The 777-nt window shown below is 22.0% G+C and overlaps 1 protein-coding gene across 1 annotated transcript, besides 3 other annotated features; it reads left to right on the top strand.

Moving 5' to 3' along the window:
- Positions 1 to 14: 14 nt before the first annotated feature.
- Positions 15 to 197: a microsatellite.
- Positions 180 to 314: a microsatellite.
- EDI_089660 (uncharacterized protein) lies at positions 313 to 717 on the top strand (the record flags this gene model as incomplete). The annotated part of the gene is made up of 2 exons (XM_001740852.1): positions 313 to 360; positions 385 to 717. 2 exons carry the CDS (start codon positions 313 to 315, stop codon positions 715 to 717), a joined length of 381 nt encoding a protein of 126 aa, XP_001740904.1.
- Positions 541 to 586: a microsatellite.
- Positions 718 to 777: the final 60 nt, after the last annotated feature.

The following is a 777-nucleotide window of genomic DNA, read 5'->3' as shown; positions in this document are numbered from 1 at the left end:
ATATACACCTTTATCTATACTATTATACTTATCCTATTTATATTATATATACTATACACTATTCTATTTATACACTATACTTTATATACTATTATTATTTTTATTATTTATAGACTATACACTATTCTATTATCTATACTTTATACTTTATACTTTATAGACTATAGACTATAGACTATTATTATATTTATACTTTATATTTTATATTTTATACTTTATATTTTATATTTTATACTTTATACTTTATAGACTATTATTATATCTATACTTTATACACTATAACCTATTAATATAGATATACACTATTATTATATGTTTCCACTATTATTATATCTATTTTTGTTTTTATTCTATGTTATTGTTTGAATAGGGAACGTAGCTCAGTTGGTAGAGCGTAAGTCTCATAATCTTAAGGTCGTGAGTTCGATACTCACCGTTCCCACCTTTTTGTACATCTATATGACATCTATTACTATATTTTTACATCTATTAAACTTATATATTCCTTTTATTATACTTTTAGTGTACACTCTATTCTTTTATATTATCTATACTATTTTATACTATTTTATACTATCTTATACTACTTATACTACTTATAGTGTTTTATACTATGTAACTACTACTTCCTTTCCTTATATTCTTACTATCCCTATTAACTTTATTACCTTTATTACCTTTACTACCTTTACTACCTTTTATTATCTTTACTTTTGATATATGTGTTCTAGATATCATCCACCTCTGTACTTATGTACTTATCTGATAATGGGCATA

This window comes from Entamoeba dispar, genomic scaffold (assembly GCF_000209125.1).
Source record: "Entamoeba dispar SAW760 scf_1105229463253 genomic scaffold, whole genome shotgun sequence".
NCBI lineage: Eukaryota > Evosea > Mastigamoebida > Endamoebidae > Entamoeba > Entamoeba dispar.
This window is presented reverse-complemented; position numbering and strand designations above follow the sequence as displayed.